At 61.8% G+C, this 22,758-nt stretch overlaps 4 protein-coding genes across 25 annotated transcripts; 2 read left to right on the forward strand and 2 right to left on the reverse strand.

Annotated features, from left to right (window-relative positions):
• Positions 1–283: 283 nt before the first annotated feature.
• On the reverse strand, positions 284–2,456 carry PYGO2 (pygopus family PHD finger 2). Its single transcript, XM_015884562.3, is given in 5 exon segments — positions 284–514; positions 517–1,153; positions 1,155–1,511; positions 2,145–2,194; positions 2,273–2,456. Coding segments are annotated over 5 exon segments (1,257 nt in total). The 5' UTR covers positions 2,397–2,456; the 3' UTR covers positions 284–425.
• A 1,101-nt stretch (positions 2,457–3,557) lies between these two features.
• Positions 3,558–14,935, reverse strand: SHC1 (SHC adaptor protein 1). 20 transcript variants are annotated; one of them, XM_085535036.1, is made up of 14 exons: positions 14,844–14,935; positions 11,183–11,248; positions 7,642–7,803; positions 7,396–7,466; positions 6,944–7,007; positions 6,674–6,793; positions 6,204–6,257; positions 6,028–6,079; positions 5,749–5,875; positions 5,477–5,645; positions 5,216–5,276; positions 4,943–5,107; positions 4,595–4,866; positions 3,558–4,432 (listed from the first exon to the last, which is right to left on the reverse strand). In XM_085535036.1, exons 2-14 carry the CDS (start codon positions 11,192–11,194, stop codon positions 4,304–4,306), a joined length of 1,458 nt encoding a protein of 485 aa, XP_085391162.1. In that variant the 5' UTR covers positions 11,195–11,248; positions 14,844–14,935; the 3' UTR covers positions 3,558–4,303. The 20 variants fall into 20 exon arrangements, with proteins under 20 accessions (XP_085391162.1, XP_015740030.2, XP_015740028.2 ...); XM_015884544.3 differs by having other exon boundaries at positions 4,943–5,110; XM_015884542.3 differs by having other exon boundaries at positions 4,943–5,110; positions 11,147–11,248.
• CKS1B (CDC28 protein kinase regulatory subunit 1B) lies at positions 8,733–17,025 on the forward strand. 2 transcript variants are annotated; one of them, XM_085535044.1, is made up of 3 exons: positions 8,733–8,963; positions 16,394–16,521; positions 16,721–17,025. In XM_085535044.1, the coding sequence occupies exons 1-3, from the start codon at positions 8,821–8,823 to the stop codon at positions 16,771–16,773; spliced, it is 324 nt and encodes a 107-aa protein (XP_085391170.1). In that variant the 5' UTR covers positions 8,733–8,820; the 3' UTR covers positions 16,774–17,025. The 2 variants fall into 2 exon arrangements, with proteins under 2 accessions (XP_085391170.1, XP_015740037.2); XM_015884551.3 differs by lacking the exon at positions 8,733–8,963 and adding an exon at positions 15,126–15,285.
• Positions 17,026–17,988: 963 nt separating this feature from the next.
• On the forward strand, positions 17,989–22,718 carry FLAD1 (flavin adenine dinucleotide synthetase 1). Of its 2 annotated transcripts, none has more exons than XM_085534984.1 (8): positions 17,989–18,157; positions 18,611–19,370; positions 19,726–19,876; positions 19,977–20,075; positions 20,155–20,344; positions 20,656–20,729; positions 20,813–21,447; positions 22,591–22,718. In XM_085534984.1, exons 1-7 carry the CDS (start codon positions 18,026–18,028, stop codon positions 20,946–20,948), a joined length of 1,542 nt encoding a protein of 513 aa, XP_085391110.1. In that variant the 5' UTR covers positions 17,989–18,025; the 3' UTR covers positions 20,949–21,447; positions 22,591–22,718. The 2 variants fall into 2 exon arrangements, with proteins under 2 accessions (XP_085391110.1, XP_015740041.2); XM_015884555.3 differs by having other exon boundaries at positions 19,729–19,876.
• The last annotated feature ends 40 nt before the right edge of the window (positions 22,719–22,758 follow it).

The following is a 22,758-nucleotide window of genomic DNA, read 5'->3' on the forward strand; positions in this document are numbered from 1 at the left end:
GGGGGGGTGCACGTGATGAATGCAACCAATGGAAGAGGCGGCCCGAGGGGGCGGGCACCGGTGGGATATGGGGGGGGGGGGGGGGGGCGGGGGGAGCGGACGGCAGCGGATGCAGACACGGATACACCGGATTCAGTGTTTTATAGCGACGATACAAAGTTTCCATTAACGCTTTGCTAAAATCGAGGGGTAAATGGGGGCGGGAGGGGGGCACCGGACATGGGGGGCGGGGGGAAACCGGGGCCCACCCTACAGGGAAGGCTCAGCCATCATTGAGACCCCCCCCCAGCCCCATATAGAGTCCATTATGATGGGGAACAACCCCCGGTGCCATCCGGTTCTTGTGGGTCCAACAGTTACAAAAGGGAGTTTGTCCTAAAACGGCGCCGGGTTCTGTACAATGTGGGTTTGGTTGGGGGGGGGTATCAGCCATCATTGGCAGCCACCAGCTGTCCCATGCCCTCACGGACGTACACGGATTGAATCTCCTTGGTCTTCAAGCAGAAATCACAGGCCAAACGGCGGAGGCTTCGGTGGTGAGCAGCCCGTAGGCGTTCTCCGTCATCCCCGTGCATTCCCGGTGGAACCATTTCTGACACGAGGCCTCACATAGGATGGCATCCTGGTCATCGTTCACCTCGTTACGACAAGCCCCACATGGATAAACTAAACCAGGGGGGGGTTGGTGCCCAGAGCTGGTTGCTGCCTTATTGGGGGGTGGGAGGCTGTTGGCTTCGGGGGTGCCACCACCACGGTTGGTGTTAGTGGGGGCAAAGCTGGGTTGAGCCCCGTTAACGGCAGCGGGGGAACCCGAGTGCTGCTCAGGGGGGAAGGTGCTGGGTGGGGGGTTCAGGTTTTTACCCCCTTCCTCTCCAGCAGAGGGGAAACCGGGATCTGCCCCAGGGAAAGGGCTGGTGTTGGGGGGTAGGGGGGGCATGTTCTGCCCTGGTCGCTGCATGGGGGACTGTCCAAAGAGGTTGTTGGGCTGGTTGAAGCGCTGAGCCATTGCTGGCCCACCGGGGGGGTTCAGAGCCGGCCCGGGGCCCATGTCCCCCCCCCGAGGAGGCTGCCCCATAGTGGGGGACATCATAGGCCCGAAGCCCCCGACGGGGCCCTGCATCAGCTGCCCTGTGGGAGGGCTGAAGTTCTGTCCAAGGGGGGGGGGGCTGGTTGAAAGGCTGCCCGGGGAAATTCATCCCCCCGGGTTGAACGTAACCGGGGTTTTGTGGGGGCATCCCAAAAGCCGGCCCCATCTGCCCGGGTGCGAACGGAGGGGGCTGCCTCCTCATGGGCTGTGGACCCCCACCGTAACCGGGGGGCACCTGAGGCGCCATTCCCCCCCCCTGCATCCGGAAGCCACCGAAAGGAACGGGGCTACCGAGGAACGGGGAGGAGGCGGAACCGACTTTAGGAGCCCCGAAATCATCCTCAAACGGGTTGGAAGCCACCAAATGATCCACCATAGGGGTGGGAGGGGGGGCGAACTCCGACAGGTGGGAATAGGCCGGACCCTGCGGGGAAACGGGGCCGGTTAGAACCATGGTACCGGTTAGAACCGAGGTGACCGGTTAGAACCGAGGTACCGGTTAGAACCACGGTACCGGTTAGAACTGAGGTCCCAGTTAGAACCACGGTACCGGTTAGAACCACGGTACCGGTTAGAACCACGGTCCCGGTTAGAACCACGGTCCCGGTTAGAACCATGGTGACCGGTTAGAACCACGGTCCCGGTTAGAACCACGGTACCGGTTAGAAACACGGTGACCGGTTAGAACCAAGGTACCGGTTAGAACCAAGGTGACCAGTTAGAACCACGGTGACCGGTTAGAACCACGGTTACCAGTTAAAACCACGGTCCCGGTTAGAACCACGGTCCCGGTTAGAACCGAGGTCCCGGTTAGAACCACGGTGACCGGTTAGAACCACGGTGACCGGTTAGAACCACGGTACCGGTTAGAACCACGGTGACCGGTTAGAACCACGGTGACCGGTTAGAACCGAGGTCCCGGTTAGAATCACGGTACCGGTTAGAACCGAGGTACCGGTTAGAACCGCGGTCCCAGTTAAAACCACGGTCCCGGTTAGAACCGCCGGTCCCGGTACCGGCCTCGGTTCGGGTGGGCCCGGATCTCGCTGTCCCGTACCTGAGTGTTGGATTTCCGCCGCTTCTTCTCGGGGCTCTTCATCTGCAGACCTAAAGGGAGACGTGCGGCCTAGTCAGCTCCGGTGCATCCTCCGCTCCATCCCGCCCGTTCCCGTCGCCCGTTCTCACCTGCCTTCCCCTGTTTCCGACCGGGTCCGCCCACGGCGGAGCTGCCCGCGGGGTGTGGGGGCCCCGGAGGGGGCGGCGGGGCCGGGACGCCTCCCTCCAGCTTCTCTCCGTGTGGGGCCGCCATGGCCCCTCACAGCCGGCGCGGCGCCATGACACCGCCGCGGCTCCTTCGCACGGCGAGCCGGAAGCGGAAGTCACTCTGAGACCGGAAGTCACTCTGGGAGCGGAAGTTACTCCGGGACAGGAAGTCACTCTGGGACCGGAAGTTACTCAGGGACCAATCGCTGCGCGAGGGGCGGGGCGTGGGGCGAACCATGTGCGCAGGGCGGGGGGGGGGGGGAAGAGGTGGGAGGAACCACGGGGAGCGACCGCGGGGGGGGGAGGAAGAAATCACGTTGGGGGGGGGGGAAGGAGGAACCACGTTAGGGGGGCGGGGGGGGAGGAAGGAAGAAACCATGTTAGGGGGGGCGGGGGGAGGATGGAACCATGGGAGGGGGCTCAGGGGGGAGAAATTATGGGAGGGAGGAAGGAACCACGTTAGGGGGGCGGGGGGGGGGTAAGAAACCACGTTAGGGGGCTCAGGGGGGGAGGAACCATGGGAGGGGGCTTAGGGGGGAGGAAGGAAGAAACCACGTTAGGGGGCTCGGGGGGGAGGAAAGAAGGAACCATGGGAGGGGGCTCAGGGGGGAGGGAGGAACCATGGGAGGGGGCTCGGGGGGGGGGGGAAGGAACCAGGGGAGGGGGCTCAGGGGGGAGGAACCACGGGAGGGGGTTCAGGGGTGGAGGGAGGAACCATGGGAGGGGCCTCGGGGGGGAGGGAGGAAGAAACCACGTTAGGGGGGCGGGGGGGGGGAAGAAACCACGTTAGGGGGCTTAGGGGGGAGGGAGAAACCATGGGAGGGGTCTCAGGGGGGAGGGAGGAAGAAACCACGTTGGGGGGGTGGGGGGAGGATGGAACCATGGGAGGGGGTTCAGGGGGGGAGGGAGGAACCATGAGAGGGGGCTCGGGGGGGGGGATCGGGGGGGGGGGGAAGGAACCAGGGGAGGGGGCTCTGGGGGGAGGAACCATGGGAGGGGGCTCAGGGGGGAGGAACCATTGGAGGGGGCTCGGGAGGGGGGGAAGGAACCAGGGGAGGGGGCTCAGGGGGGAGGAAGGAAGAAACCACGTTAGGGGGGCTCAGGGGGGAGGGAGGAACCATGGGAGGGGGCTCAGGGGAGGAGGGGTCCCGGCCGCCACCCCCTTAGGTTCTCAACCCGCCCCTTCCCCAACACAGCAGCCGCATCGTAAAGAAATACCAACTTTAATACGAACCGCCGGATCCTTTGGTTATAGCGGGGCCGGGGCTGGGCTGCGCTTTGGCTTCGGGGGGGGGGTCGAGGTGCATGCAGTGGGAACCCGGCCAGCTCCGGCTTTAAGGGAGGTGCCCGAGAAGGGGCTTGGCAGGACCTGGAGGGCATGAAGGAGCTGGCAGCCCCCCCACCCCAGCCCGGCTGCATTGCATATATGTGTGGGACCTGCGGGGTCAAGGCACAGTTACACATAAAGTGATCGGGTACATTCGGTGCGCGGCCGGCCGGGCCTTGTTTGTGCTTGGGGAGCAGAGCGCAGGGCACAGCCCTGGGTGAGCCCCCCCCCTCCATCCCCCCCACCCCAACCCCTCGGGGCTGGTGCTGCTCATGGGATGAAGCCTGGCCACCCCCAGTTCCAACCAGGCTGGAGCAGAACCCGGCCCTGGGCTGGTGCCCCCCAGTGCTGACACCGTATGGGGCCGGGATTTGGTATGAGCTGAGCAAAGGCTGGAGCTGGGAGGAGAGGAGGGGGCTTTGGCACTACCAGCCCCCCGGCCCCACAGGCAGCTCACACCACGCTGCCTGCAGCCCAGGGCTGCCAGCTTCGTGTGGTGGTGGTGGGAGGGTGAGGACCATCCCCAAGGCAGTCCACGCTCAGCCCCGGCTGAGTCCAGGTGCTCCCCAGGGTGGGAAGCAGGGCTGGGGGGTGTGGGGGGGTGCGCACCGAGGCCCCCCTGGAGCTCACAGTCTCCTTTCCACTGGCTGCTGCAGGCACATCTCGCTGCCAGCTGAGATGATGGGCAGGTGATTGTCCATATGGTAGCTGATGAGGTGGCTGACGCTCTCAAAACGATGATCTTTTGTCCGGACCTGCAGGGAATAGGAAACTCAAGAGGCTGCTGATACACCCAGGAGTCCCCTCCATGCTTTTACCAGGCCTCCTCCATCCCCTAAGCCAGCCCGGAGGTGTCCCCAAGGTGGGGTTGTGGGGAAATGTAGGGCCCCCCAAGCTTTGGGGTTATAGAGACTCACCACTCCTTCGGGGTCGACGAGCAGCAGGTGCTTGGGCTGCCCACCCTGCAGGCCGGTCAGCACGTACTGCCCTGGGGTGGTGGTGCTCTCCCTCACTAGGAAATCTCCATTCACCTTCAGCAGTTTCTCAGCCTTCTCAGCCTCTTTGCGGTTCATCTTCCTGTGATACCACGGTTCCCTCCTCAGCTGCTCCTCCATGGAGGCCACAACTTGGGCAGGAGGAACGGTCACGGGCACAGACTGGGGGGCACGAAGGGCATCTTCAAATGGCTCTGCAGGAGAAAAGGAAGGGGCTCCATCACACACCCAGCACAGAGTGCACAGCCTGCAGCTGCTGTCCCCACTCACTCATGTCGAAGAGGTCTCGCTGGGCGCTGCCGTTGGCTGTTGCAGGGCTGCCTGCAGCTGCTGCTTGGCGTGTCTTGTCCACGTTCTGCACGTTCACATAAGATGGGTCATCAAATAGGTCCGTACGGCCGGACGCACCCGCTGCAGGTGGGTATTTCTCTCTTCCTGCTGCACAAAGCGCTGTGGTCAGCAGCGCTCCGGCACCAGCACTTATTGCTGGAGCACTTTGGGACCAGGAAAGCCTATGGGGACCAGCCACATCCATCACATTACCTTGAGCGGGACCGTGCTGCTTCCTGGGGTCAAATTCCCCACCAGACGTCTGGCCAACAGGCTGTAGAGAGGCACATGGTGAGCCCAAAAGACCTTGCTGTACTCTTACCCCTCCCCAAACCCCAGTCTGGACTGCCAGAGGTGCTGGACAGAAGCGTGGTGTGGATTTTGTGCAGCCCACAGCTCCATTGGGGTCTTTGCATCTCCCCTATATAGCAGAACCTCCCCAGCACCCCCCTGCAGACATACTCAGCACCTTACCAGTGTGGCCCCCAGGTGATTGGGGGTCTGCGCAGCTCCATCCCGCAGCCGCATGTCCACGACCCCCCCGATAGGAGGCTCCTTGCCAGGGAAGTCGTTGTAGTACTGGTGATCTGGGGCAGGCTCCTCCTCTTCCTCATCCCAGGCTGAACCATCAAACCCTGCCATCCTGGAAGGGCACAGCACACAGCTGAACAGCTGACAGCAGCCAGGCCTGCGTCCCCTCCCAGCACCAATAGACCTCATGGACCCCCATCTCTCCCTTCTCTTACCTGTCGTGGGGTGTCACCAGCTTCGGGGGGTTCTTTAAGTACTGCTTGAAGCGCAGCTCAAAGGCTTGTCCAATTGTGCTGATCACATCCTGGGCCAAGCCCTCAGGGCACTCCAGGATATGGCAGGCTGGGAAGGGAACAGCGAGATGAGAGCAGGGAACCTCAGAATTAAATCCTATACCCCCTGATCCCACCCTGTGCACCCCAGAGATTCCCTGCAGGGACCCAATCCCTCTCTGAGCTGCACCCAAAATGGAGCTCTTGCAATTCCAGCCTCACCTCTCTGGTTGACGGGGTCTTTGGCAACGTAGGCGACGTATTCAGCTGTGTCCTGTGGGAGAGAGTGGTGATGAGCCAGGGCTGCTCAGTGCCCAAGACTTAGGGGAGAAGGCAGGAGAGGCTCCGATCCCCAGCACAGGGTAGGATGTGCTGGTTGGGGAACCTCTGTAACTCACCGGGTCACCCCCAGAAGCGAAGGAGATGGACTGCATGTGATGGTTGGCAATGATCTGAAAGGTAGAAGCACTGTTAGGTGCAGCTCCTCAGTGCCCACCCTGGCATTGGCCCAGTGTGGGGATTACAAGCTTCAGGAGCCCTGGTTATGAGCCATAGGCAACCAGAAGAAGGGCTGAGACACCAGCAGAGCTACTGAGACTAAAAGACATCCAAGGCTGAGGGACTTGGGTCTCAAGGTCCAGAGCACAGATCCCACAAGGCATTCAGGGCATTGCTCAGATCCCTTTGCTACCAGGAACGGATGGGGTGGAACATGCTGGACCAGGAGATGAGCACTCAGCAGGAAACACAGATAAACCACACATCCCCAGGGAGAATGGGAACACCCCCAGCAGGGCCTGAAGGGGATGCATGGATCTCTGCTCGTTTGAAGCCAGCAGTGCAGCCCACAGCAGCTCCCCTCTCTCACCTGCTTACAGTCAGAGGCCATGAGGTTGAGGCTGCTGGTGGAGATGGTCAGGGTGATGGGCATGCCGGCGAACTTCAGGTTGCTCTTGCCCAGGATGGAGTTCAGAGAGCGGCCACAGGGCTGGGGGAGAACAGCAGCATTAGGCAACTCATCTCCACCACCACTCCATGCTGAGCCATGGGGGCAATCAGAGCCCCTAAGCACTGCTGGCTGGGTTGAGATCCAGCCCTCAAATTGCTCCCATCAGCAGCTCCCCAGGCCCAGCCTCACCTTCCTCCTCCTCACTGCTCCCTTGGCACCAGGTACAGCCTCACACACCAGGCCAATGGCCTCCCTGCATGGAGCAAAGCAAAGCGTCAGCCTGGGGGTCCCTGTTGTCCCCTCCTGCATCAGCACAGGGACAAAGCTCTGCTATCAATGCCATATTTATGGGGCACCGCTGGGCAGAGGACACGAGGAGCAGTGCAGAAGGGACAGGGTTAAGCATGGAACAAAAGGGAAGCCCTCAGGCAGTGCAGGCTGATTCCCAGACCCGGCAGGGACAGGGGAAGAGCGAGCTGTTAATATTTGATGCAGCTGCAGGAGTGCTTCCTGCCTGACCGAGCTCATTGACAGGCTCATCGATCTCCTGGCAGTTTCCTCCATGGCTGCAGACAGCCTGGTTCCACTTCCACACCCACCCCGGGCAGACCCCAAGCCCCCAACACAACCCCAGGGCTCACCTGGTGACCTGAGTCCTTGTGTTGAAATCCAAAGCCCTCATGGACTGAAGGACTTCTACGCAGCCCATGTACTATGGAGGAGAGCAGGGTCAGCATCGGGCTTGGCTCGCTTTGACTCCCCCACCTCCCCATGGCAGCCCATAGGCAAAGAGGGGACAGGTCCCCACACTGTGCTGTTCACCTCCACCCACAACAAGCCCCCCCCCAAAGCCCACTCCCACCCCATAGAGACACCCCAGCACTCACCCTGACATGGTAGGAGACCCCAGGCCCCATGACTTTATCATCTGGGTGCAGCCAGCCCCGCGTGGGCTTATTGACAAAGCTGCCGTGGCGGGTCCATTCATCACCACCCAGCTGGCCGCCTTCCACCCGCGTCCTCTTCGCACAGCTCAGCTTGTTCATATCCTGGGAACAGACAGTGACAGGTCCTACTGAGTTAGTGCTGGCTGTTCCCCCTGGTGTCGGTGTGAGCGTCCCGGTTAGGACGGGTTGCCCTGAGCTCCCAGTATCCTTAAAGCTGCCGGTCGATGAGCCCCGCAGGCTGAGCAGGTTGGCGGGGTTGGAGAGCTTCAGGTTGGCCATTTTAGGGAAGAAAGAGCAGAGGGTGGTGGGGCTGTCCTCAGATTCGGATGAGAGCTCCCCGAGAGGCAGCATGGGGCTGAGGGAGGAGGATGACAGCGAGCCAGGCAGTGATCGAATGCCTTCAAGGGATTCCACTGGGGACACTGGGGTCCCCAAGGCTCCCACAGCCTCCTCCAGGGAGGAGACAGACTCGTTCCGCAGGTGGCTGTATTTGCTCTTCTGCAGGAGATCCATTGTGGAAAGAGGAGAGAAGGGCTGGAGCATGCCCACCCCTCACAGCAACCCCATAGAGCGCCTACAGCCTCCCGGAGTCCTCCCCCATGTACGGGCTGAGGTTGAACTCCATGCCAGGCACCCTCCAGCCCCTCATGGCTCACGAGGAGAACCAGCTCCACGCAGTCCCAGCAGATCGATAGCAACCAGCGTCAGCGATCCGGATAGATGGGCAGCAAGCCCCGCTCCCGGTGCACCCGGTGATGGGGGGGGTCTCAGCACACCCAGCACACAGCTGGGAGGTCCTCAAGCCCCACTGCCCCTCTCTGCACCCACGACAAATCCCATTGTCTTCAGCAGGGGCTCAGCACGGCCCCCTTTGCCCCATAAACGAGTCCCAAACCGCTGCCCCTCCGGCTTGCTCTCCGGCCCCTGCTCTCTCCCCCTCGCAAGCGGTTGCCAGCAGCTCAGAGGAAATGAAAAGCATGAATATTTAAAGCCCTGAGACAAGGCAGCCACAGAGCACAGCCGAGCCCAGCCCAGCCTTGCTCAGAGCACGGTCCAGAAGTGAACAAGGTCCTTCTGTAGCAGCCGGTGCTACGCGAGCCACGTGCCGACAGCGGGCAGATGCTGTTGGCTCTCCGGGATCGATGGGGTGGGGAGCGACGCCTGAAGCCAAAGGGGGAACGCGATGCCAGCGGGATGCAGGGATGTCCAGCACAGCTCCAGGATGGTACAGGAGGAGGAGAGCAGCCAAAAGGAGGATACAGGTGGGTGTAAAGAGGGAGAAGCTGGGCTCAGCTGCCGAGCCGCCGGGAGCCGATGATGGTTGTTGCTTCCCGCATCCCGGCTCCTCCCGGAGGGGAAGAAGGGGCTGCCGCTGATCGGAAGGGCTGTGCTGACTCACAGGCGGAGGAGAAGGATCTGCTGTGCTGTGAGGGGATGGGGAAGCAACGCAGGAGGGGCTCGGAGGGAGGGAGGGAGGGGTGGGGACCTGGAGAGGATCTGGAGCAGAAAAATCAAGGTCACGGGCGGAGCTAGAGGGAGCTGGGGAAAAGCCAGAGCGTGTTGATGGCGCCAGGGTAAATCTCACCCATTTCCAAAGCTGGGAGAAACCCCCGTTTTCTAATGGGGGGCAATGGGGCAAGTCTGCCCCCTCCTCGTTCCTCCCCACCTGATGCAAACCAGCAATGGGGGACTTCAGAGATCCCCCTTCAGCCCTTTGGAATAAGCTTTAAGGCCCCTTCTAACCCAAGCTGTTCCATGCTTCTCCTACCCCCCTCCCCCCCACAAAGGGGGTCTCTGGGCCCCTCTGACCCACCTGCAGGCCAGGGCACCCCCATAGAACCCTACACCGAGCTGAACTCAAGGCAAATCCAGCCCAAGGGAAGGGCTCATCCCGCTCAGCCCCAACAGTGGAACCTCCTGCCCCGCTTCCCAAACGTTGGCATGAAGCCACAGAGACAGGGAAATGGAGGCAGGGAATAGGCTGGAAATAGCTGGGATCCCATACGATGTGGGGGCTCCGATGCCAACGGGTCCCACAGCCCCATCAACCCCCACCTTGGTGCTGCAGGAACAGTCCCACGATGTGCTCTGTTACCCCCCGAGGGCCCCACGGCAGCTCAGTGCCATGACCTTCCCATGGCCAGCAGTAAGATGGATCTGAAGAAAGGCAGGAAACCCGGGGCCGGGGAGCCAGGAAGCAGAGACCCGCCAGCCCTGCTCTGCTGGGCGGCGTTGGGGAGGCTCAAGGCAGCGTGTTTGCCCCCCATAGGACCTAATTGGCTTGTACATATGGGGCTGGGGGTCCCACCTGGCACAGCATCCCCTGCATAAAGGCTGTAGGCATCTGTAAACAGGGGCTGTCTGTTACCTAAGATAAAGGGGTAAGGGGTCTTTTGGACCCCAGCCCAGATGGGAAGCAGGGAGCAGCAATTCCCGGCACACACAGTGCCCCGAGCTGTGCCCGTTTCTCACAGAGCTCTGTTTCTACAAAACAAAATCACTCTTGATTTTATCACAACCTCCTGCATTGAAAGCTGAAGCCAGACAGCTCACACACATCCCCCCCCCAGCAGCACTGGCTGGGAACGAGGCACGTCAGCACAACCAGATTCAACAGCTACAGCTCCAGAGCCCACCCCAATAATCACAGCCCCTTACCCAGGGGTCACAGAGCACCAAAGGCAAAGCAAGACGTGCTCAGCCCCATAGATTCGGGTCCTGCAACCCCCAAGCAGCACCCAGCAGCCCCTTGTCTCACCAGACAGGCTGGCAATGCACTCCCAGCCCTGCAGCAGAGCAGCTCCTCATGCCTGGAAGCTGAGGCTCAACCAGATCCTGCTTATATGCAGGACACAGGGACGCCGTGTGCTTGTGGGTGACCTCGTACACAGCCAAAGGGATGAGGAACAGAGAGGGGTTGATATAGCACAGCAAACAGAGCTGTGCCCACCGCCCTGCTTTGGAGGATCCTATGTTTCCCCCCAGGCTCTGCTTGCAGCCCTGCCATCCTCCCAGGAAACACAAAGCAGGAGCTGAGTCAGAGAGCTGGAACACGCGAGTGGTTTGGCAAGTAATCGCGGCGAGGAGCACGCAGGCAACGGGGGCTGCCACACGTACACAGCTTGGCTGCATACAGAGGGCAGGAGACCCCTATGTCCTAAGACAGGGAGATGGAGCCCGTCCCATGCCCTGTCCTCTTGCAGCACGGCATGGAGAGCAAAGAGAAAGGCTGAGAGCCAGCCAAGAGCTGGATTTTCCCTTCAACACCACTACAACAACGTCACATGGCGGCGATGCTTTCCTGTCTGCAACCTCTCTGAACGTCCCAGCAGCCTCCTTGGAATGGGGGCAGGGGAAAACCAGCGGAGGAGGCCTGGAATTGAGGCTGGCCCTGGTGGTGAAGGGGGAAGGGGGGAGGCAGGATCCGCCACCGAAGCCAACTAACCCTTCCACCGAAGTCCCGAGCGCTGGCCGGCCTTACCACGTACTCCATCGCCGGTGGAGGGCAGGGAACAAACACTCAGCCCTTCTGGTCTGGCAGCCCAACCTGCGGTTCAGGGACAAACAGTGAGTTAGCCAGCCCTACAGAGCAGGGCTTCTCACTGAATGCAGGTAGATAGGGGCAAAGAGACCCAGGCATAGCTCCTTCTTAACATCCCTGTGCTGGGAAGGATGGTGTTGGGATGCTGAGAGCACGGGGATAAGCTGGAGTCAGGGCTCAGATCTTGCCTGAAGGCAAATGGTGTCGGCAACCACCTGTTGGCTGTACCCTGAAGCAAAAAGACCTCGATTACAGTCACTCTGTGACCTGAAATAAGCACCAGTGCCCTGTAGATGTCAGGACCCAAAAATAGAGGGCAAGAAAGGAGAGAGAGAAGAGGTGCTCAGACATAGAGGAGCTCTCTGCTCCTGCCCACACCATCGCCCCAAGGCTGGCACCTATTGCCATAAAGGACACACAAAGTCCCCAGGGAGGAGCCAGGATGTGGCCGCAGGAGCGTGTGAAACGGATCCTGGTGTTAAGGAAGGAGAGGTGGAAAAGGGGCCACGGAAGGGCAGACGTGAGCAGAGCCAGGAGGGGCAGGAAGCTCTGAGAGAAGGGCAGCGGTGAAAGGAAAACACAGGCAGCAAAGCAGGAGCACAATGAGAACCCCTGCCCTCCCCAGCCAACCCTGCGCCGCTCCCACCCTCACCATGGAGCCGCTCGGGGCCGGGTCAGTCAAGCAGATCAGGCCAACAAACACGATTTACTTCCTTGCAGCAATCATAAGTCCTTATCTGGGGCCTGCAAAGCCAACGCCGGAGCCCAGGCGGGCGCTAATGAGATTAGCCCAGGGGGCAGTGAGATAAGAGGGGCTGTTTGGCAGCCGCAGCCCCATCCTGGGCAGGGCCAGGCAATGAGCAACAGCAACAGGTCACTGACTGCAGAGGAAGTGCAGAAATGACGAGGCCCTTTGGACTCTGGGGCTGAGGTTAGAGGACAGCACTGTGCTAAAAGCCAGCAGGAGGGGAAGGGGATGGGTTTGAACGGCCACAATGCTGTGCTCATTGTACACAGCCATAAAACAGCCATAAGTGAGTGGCATTGCATTGCACAGCCAGGTAATACAGGGCCCTCCTGGTGAGGCTGCAGCACCAGCAGGGCCATAACCTGACCTCAGCATGGCCTCCACAGCACCCAGTTGCAGCCCCTGATGCCCAAGGGTGCTGCTTTGGGTTCTCCCTACCCCAAAGGGCCGCAGTGTGGTCCCCAACTCTTTGCTCTGATAGGAAGTGGCAGCACAGAACCACAGAATGACCTGGGTTGGAAGGGACCTCAAGGATCATGTAGTTCCAACCCTCCTGCCTGGCAGGGCCACCAAACATCCACATTTACTAGATCAGGTTGCCCAGGAGACCCCATAGATCCCCATAGACCCCACAGATCCCCATAGAGACCCCATAGATCAGGTTGCCCATGGCCCTGTCCAACCTGGTCTTTAACACCTCCAAGGACGGGGCATCCACAACCTCCCTGGGCAGCCTGTTCCAGGGCCTAACCCATTGATATGGAGATCCATGGGACACCCATTGACACAGAGATCCATGGCACCCATTGACACGGAGATCCATGGGACACCCATTGACACAGAGATCCATGGGACCCATTGACATGGAGGCCCATGGGACCCATTGACATAGAGATCCATGGGACCCATTGACATAGAGATCCATGGGACCCATTGACACAGAGATCCATGGGACCCATTGATATGGAGATCCATGGGACACCCATTGACACAGAGATCCATGGGACCCATTGACATGGAGGCCCATGGGGACCCATTGACACAGAGATCCATGGGACATATTGATATGGAGATCCATGGCACTCATTAACATAGAGATCCATGGGACCCATTGACATAGAGATCCATGGGATCCATTGACACGGAGATCCATGGCACCCATTGACATAGAGATCCATGGGACCCATTGACACAGAGATCCATGGGACCCATTGACACAGAGATCCATTGGGACCCACTGACATAGAGATCCAATGGGACCCATTGACATGGAGATCCATGGGACCCATTGACATGGAGATCCATTGGGACCCATTGACACGGAGATCCATTGGGACCCATTGACACGGAGATCGATTGGGACCCATTGACACGGAGATCCATGGGACCCATTGACATAGAGATCCATGGGACTCATTGACACAGAGATCCATGGGACCCATTGACATGGAGATCCATGGCACCCATTGACATGGAGATCCATGGCACCCATTGACATGGAGATCCATGGCACCCATTGACATGGAGATCCATGGCACCCATTGACATAGAGATCCATTGGGACCCATTGACATAGAGATCCATGGGACACCCATTGACATGGAGATCCACGGGATCCATTGACATGGAAATCCATGGCACCCACTGACATAGAGATCCATGGCACCCATTGACATGGAGATCCATGGGACACCCATTGACATGGAGATCCATGGGACCCATTGACATGGAGATCCGTGGGACCCATTGACATGGAGATCCGTGGGACCCATTGACATGGAGATCCGTGGGACCCATTGACATGGAGATCCGTGGGACCCATTGACATGGAGATCCGTGGGACCCATTGACATGGAGATCCATTGGGACCCATTGACATGGAGATCCATGGAACCCATTGACATGGAGATCCATGGGACACCCATTGACATGGAGATCCATGGGACCCACTGACATGGAGATCCATGGGACCCATTGACATAGAGATCCATGGGACCCATTGACATAGAGATCCATGGGACCCATTGACATGGAGATCCATGGCATCCATTGACATGGAAATCCATGGCACCCACTGACATAGAGATCCATGGGATCCACTGACATAGAGATCCATGGCACCCACTGACATAGAGATCCATGGGACCCATTGACATAGAGATCCATGGAACCCATTGACATGGAGATCCATTGGGACCCATTGACATAGAGATCCATTGACATAGAGATCCATGGGACCCACTGACATAGAGACCCAGGAACAGCCCATGATGGACAGACATCCATCTGACAGACATCCATAGAAGCCTCAAAGCCGGTGTTTACCCACGGTAACCGGTTCTTTACCCCACTCGTGGCCGGTCCATCTCCGTTATGAGCTCCCCAATTGCTGACAGCGTTACTAATAGCCCCGGTTACCGGCAGCGGTGACACACACACCTACGATAACACCGGGAGCTCCGGGACTCCCGAATGGCATAGAGGTGATCAGCGGATCCCCAGCAAGCACCGGCAACGCTGTGACCCGTTAATACCCGTTAATACCCGTTAATATACCCGTTAATACCCGGTAATATACCCGGTAACACCCGGTAATACACCCGGTAATACCGGGACCGGACATCCCGGAACCGCCGTTACCCATCTCATAACACATAACCCCCGCCATGTTCGGGTTCAACCCAACAACACCGGAAGCTCCACACGACCTCACGGTGCGGCCTACCCCCACAAACCGGGGCCTACGGAACCACCGGGAACCCCCTAAAGGCCCGGACCGCTCCCACAGGCCCTACAGGCCTCATTACAGCCCCATATGAGGCCCACCCGACCTAAGATGACCCACATGCTCACCGGGGCACCATGGGTCTCACGCCGGTCTCCTCCGGTCCCGGCGGCCTCAGCTCCCAGCACCGAGCGCCCCTCCCCCCGCCACGCCGCCACTCACTTCCGGTCCACGCCCCCCATCACGTGACGCAAGAACACTGAAGGAGGATGGGTGGGGGGTTGGTGAAAGGGCGTGTCTATTAGACCAATCAACCAATCAGCGTGCGAATCGTTAAGCCCGCCTTCTGGAAGCTGACCAATGAGAGCGCGGGGCGGCGGCGTTTGAAAGCACCGTTGAGGGGAACCGGAAGTGGAGGTGGGGGAGGGGGGAAGCAACGGCCGCCGTGGGGTTGAGGAGAGGGGGCGAGGTGGGGGCTGCCGGGAAAGGGGCGGAACGGGAACGGGCGGCAATGGCGCACAAACAGATCTACTACTCCGATAAGTACGACGATGAGGAGTTCGAGTATCGGTGAGGATGTTGGGGGGGGGGAATGGGGGTTGTTGTTTGATGGGGGGAGGGGGGTTTGGAGTGGGGGGGGGCACCGGGTTTGGGCCTAGGCCTGAGGGGGGGGGGGGGGGGGGCATTGGGTCTAGGCCTGAAGGGGGAGGGGAGGGGGGGTCACTGGGTCTAGGCCTGATGTGGCGGGGGGGGGGGGGGGGCGACAGATCCGGGTTTGGGCCTAGGCCTGAGGGGGGGAGGGGGGTGGTAATGGGCCTGGGCCTGATGTGGGGGGGGGAAGATAGGGTTTGGGCCTGAAGGGGGGGGGGGGGTAAAGGGCCTGGGCCTGATGTGGGGGGGGGAGATAGGGTTTGGGCCTGAAGGGGGGAGGGGGGGGGGGGGTAAAGGGCCTGGGCCTGATGTGGTGGGGGGGGGATAGGGTCTAGGCCTGAAGGGGGAGGGGATGCCCCGGGTCTAAGCCGAGGGGGGGAGGGGAGAGAAGGGAGGGGGGGGCTCCGGGTTTGGGCCTGAGTGGAGGGGGGGCACTAGGTCTAGGCCTGAAGGGGGAGGGGGGGGGAGGCACTGGGTCTAGGCCTGAAGGGGAAGGGGGGGGCGGCACTAGGTTTGGGCCTGAGGGGGGTGGGGGGGTACCGGGTCTAGGCCTGATGCGGGCTGGGGGGGCTCCGGGTTTGGGCCTAGGCTTGATGTGGGGGGGGGGGCATCGGGTCTGAGCCTGGACCTGAAGAGGGAGGGGAGGGGGACAAGGTTTGCTCCTGAATGGGGAGGGGGGATGCACTGGGTCTGAGCCCAAAGGGGGAGGAGTGGGGGGGGGGGGGGGGGGGGGGGGGGACACAGGGACAGGGTCTGGGCTTGATGGGGGGGCACCGGGTCTGAGCCTAGGACTGAAGGGGGAGGGGGATGGGCAGGGGTTTGGGCCTGAGGGAAGAGGAGGGGGGCACCGGGTTTGGGCCCGAAGGGGGAGGGCTGGGCACTGGGTCTGGGCTGGTGGGTGTGGGGTGGGGGTGGGTAACGGGCCTGGACCTGGACCTGATTGGGGGTGGGGGGTAAGCATTGGGTCAGGGCCTGTGGGCGGAGCACTGTGTCACTGCCCCTGGCTGAGCAACCCCTGTGACCACAGGCACGTGATGCTGCCCAAAGACATCGCCAAGCTGGTGCCCAAAACCCACCTGATGTCCGAATCAGAGTGGAGGAACCTGGGTGTGCAGCAGAGCCAGGGCTGGGTGCACTACATGATCCACGAGCCAGGTGAGCCCCCGTATGGCCGCCCTATGAGCCCCCGTATGGCCGCCCTATGAGCCCCCGTATGGCTGCCCTATGAGCCCCATATGGCTGCCCTATGAGCCCCCTATGGTTACCCTATGAGCCCCATATTGCTGCCCTATGGGACGTGGGCTCCATACCCACAGCCTGGCTTGAATCTGTTCTATATCCTATATCCCCACAGAACCACACATTCTCCTTTTCCGACGGCCGCTGCCTAAGAAGCCAGAGAAGTGAGCTCTCCCTGGGTCAGCCACAGCCCTCGGCTGCCTGGGCTACAAAGCACCTTCATCATCATCATCATCCTCCTCTTCTTCCTCTTCTCTTACATGCTCTGCTCTCAGGAGCTTCCCTGTCGGGGGCAGAGCCACTGGGTGCCCCTGATGCTCATGAACTCAGTGCTGTCTGGGCACCTGCAGCGGCTCAGCCCCGGGGCACAGCGCTGCGGGGATGGGGTTCTCAAAAGCTTCAATAAAAGGATATTTGGGAGCTGCTGTGTGCTGCAATTCTGCCTTTAAGGGGGGGTGGGAGGCAGGAGGAGCTCCGGGTGTATAGGAACAGCCCTTCCCTGGGTGGTTTTGGGGTCGTTGGGCACCGGGGGGGGGGGGTTGGGAAGGGTTCATAGGGGGGGAGGGCGGTGGGATAATGGAGGGGGGGGGGTTGGGGAGGGTCCATGGGGGGGGGTGGGAAGGGTCCACGGGGGGGGAGGGCGGTGGGATAATAGAGGGGGGGGGGTTAGGGAGGGTCCATGGGGGGGAGAGGTGGGGGTTGGGAAGGGTCCATTGGGGGGGGGAGGGTCCATCGGGGTTGGGGGGGTTGGGGAGGGTCCATGGGGGGGGGTGGGGGTTGGGGAGGGTCCATGGGGGGGGGTGGGGGTTGGGGAGGGTCCATGGGGGGGGGTGGGGGTTGGGGAGGGTCCATGGGGGGGGGTGGGGGTTGGGGAGGGTCCATGGGGGGGGGTGGGGGTTGGGGAGGGTCCATGGGGGGGGGTGGGGGTTGGGGAGGGTCCATGGGGGGGGGTGGGGGGTGGGAGGGGTCCATGAGGGGGGATGGGGGTTGGGAGGGGTCCATGGGGGGGGGGGGGGGGGTTGGGGAGGGTCCATGGGGGGGGGGGGGGGGGGTTGGGGAGGGCCCATGGGGGGGGGGGGGGGGGTTGGGGAGGGCCCATGGGGGGGGGGGGGGGTTGGGGAGGGTCCATGGGGGGGGGGGCGTTGGGGAGGGTCCATGGGGGGGGTGGGGGTTGGGGAGGGTCCATGGGGGGGGGGGTTGGGGAGGGTCCATGGGGCGGTGGGATAACGGTGGGGGGGGGGGGAGGGGAAGAGCACGTGCCGCTGAACGAACCCATGGCGACTCGGGCCGCCCCCCGCATGGCTCTGTTCGCTCTCAACCAATCAGAGAACGTAGAGCTTCGTGACGTGATTCCTTCCCGACCAATAGGAGCCGCGGGGAGGTGGTGGCGCGGTGGAGCCGGTTCGGTTCGGTGAGACCCATGCGCGCCGCGCTGCGGGTTGCGGGGGCACTGCTCGGTACCGAGCGGCGGAACGCGGCCTGTAGAGCCATGGCCGGGCACAGCTCCGCCTCTACCGCCGGGATCATCGTTATCGGGGATGAGATCCTCAAGGTGAGAGCGGGGCCTGTGGCTGAGGCCTGCAGTCCGGTTAGGCCTGAGGCCTGAGGCCTAGTCGAGGCCTGGTGTCCGGTTAGGCCTGAGGCCTAGTCGAGGCCTGGAGTCGGGGTGGGCCTGAGGCCTGAGGCCTAGTCGGGGCCTGCAGGCGGGTTGGGCCTGAGGCCTACTCTCAGAGCCTATGGCCGAGGCCTGGTCGGGACCTGCAGTTGGGTTAGCCCTGAGGCCTGGGTTCAGGCCTGGGTTCAGGCCTTGGTTCAGGCCTGGGTTCGGGCCTTGGTTCAGGCCTGGGTTCGGGCCTTGGTTCAGGCCTGGGTTCGGGCCTTGGTTCAGGCCTGGGGTTAGGACTGGATTCAGGCCTGGGGTTAGGACTGGATTCAGGCCTGGGGCTAGGACTGGGTTCAGGCCTGGGGTTGGGCCTGGGCTCACTGCAGCTGCCCTTCCCCTTAGGGCCACACTCAGGACACCAACTCCTTCTTCATGTGCCGCCGGCTGCGTGCCCTGGGTGTCCATGTTGCCCGTGTCTCCGTGGTGCCCGACGAGGTGGACGCCATTGCTGCTGAAGTGGCCGCCTTCTCCTCCCGCTTCACCTTCGTGCTGACCTCGGGGGGTATCGGCCCCACACACGACGACGTCACCTTCGAGGCTGTGGCCAAAGCTTTTGGGGAGAAGGTGACCCCACACCCAGAGCTGGTGGCCTTAGTGCATAAGTTCTTTGGTAAGACGGACATGCAGTGCCCTGAGATGAAGCTGGCTCGCATCCCTGAGTCCTCACACCTCAATTATGGCACAGATAGACTCACAGGCAGTGCCTTCAAGTACCCTTTGGTCAGCGTCCGCAATGTCTACATCTTCCCTGGCATCCCAGCACTGATGGAGCGCGCCCTGGATGGCCTCAGCCATCTCTTCCGCAGTGAGCAGACCTGCTTCCACTCCCGTGCCATCTACGTGGCAGCTGATGAGGTGCAGATTGCTCCCGTGTTGGATCAAGCCAATGTCGGCTTTCGAGGCCGTGTGAGTTTGGGCTCCTACCCGGACTGGGCCAATAATTATTACCGTGTGAAGCTGACGCTGGACTCGGAGTCGGAGCAGCACCTGGAGGAGGCACATTGCTTCCTGATGGAGAAGCTGCCACCGGGTGTGGTGGTGCCATTGGTGACTGACTGCGTCTCGAGGGCGGCCACTGAGGTTTATGCCTTGGCTGAGTCAGGTACAGCAGTTGCAGCCTTCCAGCTGCAGCCGGGGTCCTCACGCTGCTCCTCTGCAGCTCAGACAGACACAGAGGGGCCAAGGCGGTGGCAAGAACAGCCTGGGTGTGGAATTGACACTTGAGTTCTCTTTGGGGTTGGCACTCATCCCCTTGCTGGGTAGGGGGATGGTTGTGCCTTAGGGACACACAAGCACTTGGCTTCAGGATGTGGTGCCAGCAATAGCTCTGGGCTGTGTCTGGAGATGAGCCCGCAGGGTGAGGCACTGCAGGAAGGAGCTGAGCCTTGAGGCCAAGCCATGGCAGCGTAGCCTTGGGCAGGCACCAGGCCAGCAGGCACCCGACTGTCCCCTCCCAGCAGGCTCAGCCCTGGGACAGAAGGTGGCAGCAGCACTGCGGACCATTGAGGAGGCTTTGGACCGGTACAACCTGACCCAGATCTGCGTGGGTTTCAACGGGGGCAAGGACTGCACAGCCCTGCTGCACCTCGTCCATGCTGCTGTGGAGAGGTACCTGGCTGTGGGGCAGCGGGTTCCCTCAAGGCTCTGGGGCCCTCTGGTTGCTTTGCCTTGTGTTTTTGGGGGCCATCTGTGATGGGTCTCTCCCCAGGCGGTTCCCAGAGAGGCAGGAGAAGCTGAAGGTGCTCTACATCCGCATCGTGTCCCCCTTCCCTGAAATGGAGCAGTTCATCCAGGCTACAGTGAAGAGGTGAGGGGCAGCGAGGGGCAGGCTGCCAGCTGGGCATAAATGGCCCACCCCGATGCCATCTACCTGCCTTGCCTTCCAGGTACAACATCCAGCTGTGCACGGTGGAGGGCTCCATCCGGGAGGCCCTGCTCACCCTGAAGGAGCAGCAGCCACAGCTGGAGGCCGTTCTGATGGGCACACGGCGCACAGACCCCTACTCATGCACCCTGACCCCCATGTGTATGACAGACCCCGACTGGCCCCAGTACATGAGGGTGAACCCGCTGCTGGTATGCTGCTTCTATTTGGGATGGGGTTGTGAGTGAACCTGGAGTGAATCTTCATCCTCAGGGGCTTTTCCCCCCCAATTCCCCCCTCTTTCCAGTGCCCTGTTGCCCAGTTGTGGGGCACTGTGGAGGTGCCTGGTGCCAGTGGTGGGGGCTCATTCTTGCCCACCCATGGCTTTTGCAGTGTTGAGGGAGGGATGGATGCCCTCCAGGGCCATGGGCAGGGGGCAGTGGATGCTGGCTGTGCTTCTGTGGGGTGAGGAGCACCCTCTGCATCCACCTGCCCAGCAATCCCTGCCCAATTCTGCCCCCAGGACTGGACATACAGAGACATCTGGGAGTTCCTGCGTAAGCTCTATGTCCCCTACTGCATCCTCTACGACAAGGGGTGAGTGTTGGAGCAGCCAGATGAAGGGCAGAGCATCGAGTGATGCCCCCCACCCCTTCCCCAACCACTCTATTCCCTCGCAGCTACACCTCCCTGGGGAGCATGGCCAATACAATGAAGAACCCAGCGCTGCTCTACACTGACCCCCAGGGCCGTGAGAGTTACAGACCCGCTTACGAGCTGGAAAACGAGGAGGATGAACGCACGTCTCGTCGATGAGAGCTGCAGTGAGACCAACATCCATCCCTGCTGTTATTGCTACAGGGGACAGAGCTGAATAAACCTGCTGTGCTCATCACCTCGCCCCGCTCCCTTCGTGCTCTGCGGGGCTTTGGCAGGAGGAACGAGTGAGGCTGTGCCCAAACAAGTGCCCCCCATACAGTGCCCCCCACCCCCCCTCCCCACATGAGCCTCATTGTGGCGGCTTTTGAATGGAGAATGGAGCAGTTTCCAGCGCTTACCCGGTGCTCCCTGTTTAAATCCCGTTGTCATGCATCTCCTAAGCACCTCATCAGCCCGGTTACCGAGCACGGTGAATCAGATGGAGCAGGTTATGGCACTACCGGCACCCGGTGATGCCTCCATAGGGCTGCGCCTCGGCCGCTGGGTGCTGCGGGTGCTCCGGGAATGCGTTTATCTCCTGTTGTGCAGCTGGTGCATCCGGGAGCTGCTGGAATAGGGCACGGGCCCCATCCACATCTAATGTGGGACCCCCGGGGTGAGTGTGGGGGCTGCTCATGGTGGTCTCGGGGGGGTGCTGGGGGGGGGAGGTGTTGATAGGGTGGGAAGGAGGGATCTGGATCTGGTGGTGCTGGAAGGGGGAAGGGTGTAATGGTGCGGCTGTGATGCTCCTTGTTGGGGGTGGTGGGGGTCTGGGGGGGTGTTGCTTGGGGATGGAGGGGGGGGGTGGGGGTCTGGGGGGTTGGGGGTCTGGGGGGGGTGTTGCTTGGGGATGGAGGGGGGGGTGTCTGGGGGGGTTGTTGCTTGGGGATGGAGGGGGGGGGGTCTGGGGGGGGCGTTGCTTGGGGATGGAGGGGGGGTGGGGGTCTGGGGGGGGCGTTGCTTGGGGATGGAGGGGGGGGTGGGGGTCTGGGGGGTGTTGCTTGGGGATGGAGGGGGGGGTTGGGGGTCTGGGGGGTTGTTGCTTGGGGATGGAGGGGGGGGGGTCTGGGGGTGTTGCTTGGGGATGGAGGGGGGGTCTGGGGGGTTGTTGCTTGGGGATGGAGGGGGGGGTGGGGGTCTGGGGGGGGTGTTGCTCGGGGATGGGGGGGGTGGGGGTCTGGGGGGGGTGTTGCTCGGGGATGGGGGGGGTGGGGGTCTGGGGGGGGTGTTGCTCGGGGATGGGGGGGGTGGGGGTCTGGGGGGGGTGTTGCTCGGGGATGGGGGGGGTGGGGGTCTGGGGGGGGTGTTGCTCGGGGATGGGGGGGGTGGGGGTCTGGGGGGGGTGTTGCTCGGGGATGGAGGGGGGGGTGGGGGTCTGGGGGGGGTGTTGCTCGGGGATGGAGGGGGGGGTAGGGGTCTGGGGGGGTGTTGCTCGGGGATGGAGGGGGAGTGGGGGTCTGGGGGGGGTGTTGCTCGGGGATGGAGGGGAGGGGGTCTGGGGGGGGCGTTGCTCGGGGATGGAGGGGGGATGGGGGTCTGGAGGGGTGTTGCTTGGGGATGGAGGGGGGGGTGGGGGTCTGGGGGGTTGGGGGTCTGGGGGGGGTGTTGCTTGGGGATGGAGGGGGGGAGTCTGGGGGGTTGTTGCTTGGGGATGGAGGAGGGGGGGTCTGGGGGGGTGTTGCTTGGGGATGGAGGGGGGGGTCCCTGGTTATGTTGCTGCTGGGGGTGCTCACCCTCTATGTTCCTCTCCCCTCCCCAGAACTCAGTTGCCCCATGATGGCTTTGCACTGCCCGGCCTGGACCCGATGGAGCCCCAGCACCAGGACCCGGCCCACCCTGAGCCCCCCCAGCACCACGACCCCAATAAACCTGAGCGGTGTGTGAGCAGCCACGTGTGTCAATGACTGAGTGTGTCCCTCCTCCAACC

This window comes from Coturnix japonica, unplaced genomic scaffold, assembly GCF_054131305.1.
Source record: "Coturnix japonica strain WE unplaced genomic scaffold, WE-NBRP24 Scf106, whole genome shotgun sequence".
NCBI lineage: Eukaryota > Metazoa > Chordata > Aves > Galliformes > Phasianidae > Coturnix > Coturnix japonica.